At 32.9% G+C, this 6,216-nt stretch overlaps 1 protein-coding gene across 1 annotated transcript; it reads left to right on the top strand.

Moving 5' to 3' along the window:
• The first annotated feature begins 2,249 nt into the window (after positions 1–2,249).
• Positions 2,250–4,071, top strand: LOC148235619 (Na(+)/H(+) exchange regulatory cofactor NHE-RF1). Its single transcript, XM_088184760.1, has one exon. The coding sequence runs from the start codon at positions 2,345–2,347 to the stop codon at positions 2,900–2,902; it is 558 nt and encodes a 185-aa protein (XP_088040886.1). The 5' UTR covers positions 2,250–2,344; the 3' UTR covers positions 2,903–4,071.
• Positions 4,072–6,216: the final 2,145 nt, after the last annotated feature.

Raw genomic sequence — 6,216 nt, 5'->3', positions numbered from 1 at the left:
TAGGCAATTTTTTATAAAAAATGCATATGGGGGATTTGCACGCCCCTTTAATGAAATCCGCAGTATTTATAATATATCATTAGTTTTTAAAAATATAGTATTTTTTGCATTTTTTAAATTAAACGTTTAAAAGCACATGGTATTTTTTTTATATAAATACATTTTATGTTGTAAAAATAAGGTTTTTTACTTTTTTTAAATACCTACAAAATTTCGCAGTCAAAAAATCATGTTTTAAATAATAAAGAGCGGCAAAAATTATTTTTGCCCATGGCGGCAAAAATCTGGACCCGGGCCTGTGTGTTTTTTTGTGTATTGTCTTGATTTATTTCGACGAAGAATGATTCATAGAAACGACAACTTGTTTCTTTTACACAAATGGTTCCAAAGGACTCGCAAAATTGCCGATGGACTTTTGGTGGAACGCGAAGCTGGCTCTGTACGAATTATATACGAATTTTACAAAAATACACAAAGTCTGAAACGGCAAAAACGAACCCAGAATTTGCAAAATTATAATTTCATCATTAAATTTACATAATTATGTACCTCTTTTCTGAATTTAAATTAAAATTTATAGTCGATTTTCTCTGTAGCATTTTTTTGGTGGAATAGTTTTAAGTAAAATTTTAGTTTTCATATATGTCTTTCGTGTGAGCATCGAAAGGCAAATTTTTTTATAACAACCCAAAAAATTCTGGCTTAGAATCAGAGACGTATTTTCAGCTTTTTCCAAGAAGGGGGGGGGGGAAAGTTATTCTGTCAGTGGTTGTGTTTCTTTGATTTAATTTTCTTTAATTTAAATTCTTAGTTTTTCATTAAATGACATGCATTTTTGGATAAATTAAAGAAGGGGGGGGGGAATGCCCCTCTGCCCTCCCAAATGTAATATAAATTCTGACTCAAATATGTGCTATTTTTCGTATACATATAATATGTGAAGGATATGTAGCGTAAATAGAGATGAGGGGGGGGGGAGGTCAAAGAGGGCCGCCTTCTTCGGAGAGTTTTGGCATATAGAAGACATGTATTAAGTTACAGATTTTTAGGAAGGTCATATTTTGTATTAGATAATTGTATGGGCTGGGGGGAAGGGGAAAGTTAGCTCTTTGGAATAAATTTCATTTAATTATGAAAATGAAATAATATTCTAGCAATAAATGTATAAAAAAATATAGTTTTTAAATTAATATATAAATATATAATTTAAAAACTACTTTCGGATTTTTTGGCCCAAGAGGTGTGACTTCGCAGCTAGAAATTGACATATATCAAAACAAACTATTGTAAAAGTGTATGTGCTTTTCTCTGAGCACTGGTGGACAAGCTGGCGGGGATATGATGTCCTCGGGATGGTCCTCTGAGATCTCTTGTTGCTTGTCGCCTGTTGTTGTTTGCCTTAATCAATCATCTGCGGTTTGTGTCTCTATGCAGTGTCTCGTCTATGATGATGGTCAATCGGTTGCCGCTCTACAGTCTGTTTGTCGATCGTTTCCCTGTAGGGCATTTTGTACCGTAGGTTAGGAGGTCTCCAACGAATCACAACCATACATAAATTTGTTGCGCTCGTATATTTGACTAACGAAATATGTTTGAGCTTTTAAAGAGTGAACTTTGCTAGATGGTTTTCTATCGCCCGATGGCGTACTGTTTGCGTGACCATAATGCACAAAAGGGAGTGAATTCTCTGTATTTATGATGATAGTTACGACGTGCTTCGACACATTTATGTGCCAGTCTATTACATAATTGTAATTATCGTCAATATAATATAAAAATATTTAATACAGAAGAAATACTTTTTTTATTATATTCAATGGCATTAAATTATTTAATTAAATATATTCATTCAAAATTACTTGGACTTGGGGTAACACTTATTTAAAAAAACTTTGGACCACAAAAGGGCGGTGCAAACCCTAGCATCTATACATCTTTTAATGATGTATTTAAACAATGCGTCACAATGATCTAAAACTAAAATAATATAATAAAATTAAATTTGCAATTAAAAAAAATATTATTATACTAAATTATTCGGACCAGCTCTTCATAGTTGACACTGTTAAAGTTATTAAATCGCATGAAAATTCAAAAACCAGCTTTCTTCAAAGTCGATTTTTGTGTATAGTAAATTATAAATGGAAATACATTTTTAATTGACCGCAAACTTTTTTGTAATCGTCCATATCGCGCTGTGTGGCGCACCGCAAAAATTCACTATCCGATAGATTGTCGGCTGGTGTTCGAAGTCAGTACGGTGTGGCAACTCGTTTCACCTGTTCGCGGGCCGCAACAGGTGTTTCAGATACGACAGTCGACCGTCGTGGTCTGCGCCGGCGACATGGCTAACGGCGCCGGTCCCCAGCCGAGGCTCTGCCATGTCATTAAAGTTGATTCCTTCGACGGTTACGGCTTTAACTTGCTAGCGGAGCAAGGAAGACCCGGACAATACATAGGCAAGGTGGACAAAGGATCTCCCGCAGAGACCGCGGGACTCAAGCAGGGCGACAAGATCCTCGAGGTCAACGGCGTCAGCATAACCAACGACAATCACAAGCAAGTGGTGCAGAAGATCAAGACAGTCCAAGGAGAGACTAAACTGTTGGTGGTCACCCCTTCGCCTGAGGACCGAGTTCCCAATCCAGAGAAGACCAAAAAAGCTCAAGACAAGAAAAGCTCTCAACAAGAAGATAAGCTCCCAGACAAGAAGCCGGACAGTCCCATAGAAGACGGCAGAAATCACAACATCTTCACTCCTAAAGTTCCAGAAATCACCAAGCTAAACTTGACCATGACCGCCGCAGAAATGAGAGCCCAACTAGCGGCCAAGAAGAAGGTAGATCCCAAATCGGCCAAACTGGACGTTAAATCCAAGTTCGAGATCGTCAAGCAGTTGTAGCACTTTTTGACTATGAAAACCCACCCGACCGGTTTGAGGCGCAACCCCGTGGGAGCATCGCACATTCCAACGCATGTACCCCAATCTAAAGAGTGTTGTTCAGTGCTAGTTCTTCAAATTTATTGAGCAAACAGCGGATGAGATCACCGCTAAGGTCATATACAGATAGATCTATACGTGCATTAAAAATACTTTTTTATGGGACGCTCGGCCAATTCCGCGATAATGTTATGTACAGTTTGTATAAATGTATAAAATTGTGACAATATGGAAGCACTGTCACGGATCTGCGAGAGCTGGTTCAACTTTTATAATGCAAATTCGGAACGTTTAACCCTTGTACTTCAAACACAGTTTCAATCTACTCATACTCTTACAAACTATCTGATTATATAACCACGCAATCGATAGTTAATATATACAGCATTTCCAAGTATTTGTTTACATTAAACTAAACTTACAGTCACTGAATCTATAGCTGATTCTGAATCAGCCATTGTAAGTGTATTTGTAACACACATGAGAGATTCACGATTCACGATTGAATTGAATTGCTGTTAACAATTTCATTTATGTTTTTATTCCACGTATTCATTGTATACGTGCAAGTGTTTTTTACCTATATTCTCAAATGTTACATGCTACATAGACGTATGATTAAATTTACAATATTTTCATGGGAGTGCAAAGTTGCGATTCGCGCGAAAGTGAATACGACTCGGTCAACTTTTTATATCTAAACGACCTTGCCTTTTGTATATATTTATATTCTCGATCGATACGAACCCAATGCTGTCACTCCTCGTCCTTTTATACATAAACAATTTACAATCTGGGAATGCATTTGCGCATTGTTTCGCACCATCGAGCGTCAAAAGGGTTAAACGGTGTATTATCATGTTACTTTAAGAATTAAATTTTGGCCATACTGATTTTAAAATATGTTATAATAAACATAAGTGCAATTTGGTTTACATTGTCGATGATGATCGTACCGCGACTGACATGTTGTGTAAATATTTAATTTGCCAGTACGTATAAAAAATCGCATGTAGTTTATATCGTATTAACTACAAAGCATTGTACATTTACTTATTATTGAATATGTTGTCATTAGTAATATATTATTATTATTATTATTAAATAAATAAATCAAATTTATTTTTAAACATGATAGTTTTATTTATCGAACGCATTCGCGTATGGACGTGAAAGATAACGTATATTATCTTATCTACGGAGAAAAGCCAAACAATGCGACTATAAATGTACTAAAATAAAAAATATAATTTATCACACAAAACATAAATTTTCTCATGTAATTGTTGCATTGTTTAATTCGTAATATATTAAGATATTTAAATTTAAAAGAGAAATTGTAATGTAAGTATTATAATATAAGAATCCCATTTATCTTTCAATATAAATTCCAGCGTAATAAACTTAACCTAAATATATATTTTATTTATACATAAATAAATAATAATGCTTACAAAATTATAAGCTCACTTTCCAATTAGACGATCGAAACTTTCGATTGTTATTGTTTTGCAAATCAAATTTCTAATTGCGTATTCTAATGGAGAAATATAAATAAAAAATAAATAATAATTCTTATAATTTATCAATCTGTGATTGACTTACACTTTCATTTCGTTAAAAAAAGTAGTTTAAACATATTTTACACATACATATTTTTTTAATATTTGAAATATTATTACTAATTGCTAAGCGCTTAAATTAATTAAATACATAGTGTGTGTATTGTCGATCATAATGGGTTTCAGAACGTCTTCGAGAATCACTCGACACTTGCCGACTCGTCCAAGTGCTAGGGTCGCTAATAAGCGGAATTCGGCTAACACACGACCTGAGGAAGCGGGTGGGAGCACCCGGGGACCATCGTCTATGGCAGACGCCATCCGGCTCCTTAATACGCTGGAATTGCATATTGATCTGTTTAATGTCAGCTACAAAGAACTGGTCCGATTCGTATAATTTAATTTGAATATTTTTTTTGTTTCTTTTTTATGTATTATTTTAGTTATATTAGTGTATTAAAATAATGCAATGTATTAATTATGACCATCGTGACGCATTAGGATAACCTGTTAGGTCATTTAATTTAAATTAATAAATAAATACAAAGTTTTTACACTTATACCTCAATACACGCGGTTTTACTTTAACGCTGTCAATAAAATTATGTAAAAAAAGGATTTGAAAAAAAAATAAAACGCAAAAATTTATAATACAGAATAATCTGCAGGTAGATATAACTATGATAATAATGATTTTGCATCATTTTTGTAATGGTATTATTAAAAAAATTCAAAATTAAAAAAAATTTTGCGCTTAAAATTTACGATGTCAGAATTTTCATCAAGTGAACAATTTATACAAAATTACATGTTATATTAATTACTTAAAAAATGGCAACTACAATCACTAAACTAAATTGTGAAGCGGTATGGGATTAATTGGATATCCGCAAATGCCACATATGATTAAAAAAAAATAAACGGAAGATTACGATAGTAAAAATACCAGAAAATATAGAAGATAATAAACAACAACAATCTTCGTAGAATACAGCAGTTATCTTAAAGTTAAATAGCAAAACGTACCTTAAAATTTGGGCTCACTGTAAGAAAAGTTATTTTATGTGTATGGTGGGATTGCAAATGGATTGAGCATTACGAAACTCTTAAATATGGCCAAACAATAACATCAAGTTTCTGTTGTGTAAGAGGAAGTAAAAAAAGACATGCAGCTGTCAACAGAAATTTAATAGTTCTGCAACACTTGACTGGAAGATTATATCTCATCCACCTTATTCTCTAGACCCTGCTCCTTACGATTATTTATTTCGATCGATGCGGTAAAAATCAAATAGTATAAGATATTAAAAGGGAGCTATCGGAATATTTTGTATCAAAGCCTTTAATATTTTATACTAATGGAGTTAAAAAATGACTGAGAGGCAGAGAAAGGGTATATTATATCTTTAAAATAAGATTATGTTTTATGTTCCTAAAATATACTTTTAAAAGTGATTTTTTGTTTCAATAAAAAATTGACATTTATTTCTGGATTACATAATATTTTAATTTTATTAATATGAATACTGATTAGTTTTACTGATTAGTGAATTTTGAATCAATCAATCGAGTAATAATAATATAATAAAAAAATAATTTAACCTTCAAATGCATGTTTTTGCTATTTGGTAATGGAGAAAATTTTACACGAGAATGACTTTTAAATGTTGCTTAATACAATTAAAAAGATTTACATTATTACAAGGCAAAAAA

Source organism: Plectrocnemia conspersa, unplaced genomic scaffold, assembly GCF_051122295.1.
Source record: "Plectrocnemia conspersa isolate PC_06_02 unplaced genomic scaffold, ASM5112229v1 ptg000004l, whole genome shotgun sequence".
Taxonomy (NCBI): domain Eukaryota; kingdom Metazoa; phylum Arthropoda; class Insecta; order Trichoptera; family Polycentropodidae; genus Plectrocnemia; species Plectrocnemia conspersa.
This window is presented reverse-complemented; position numbering and strand designations above follow the sequence as displayed.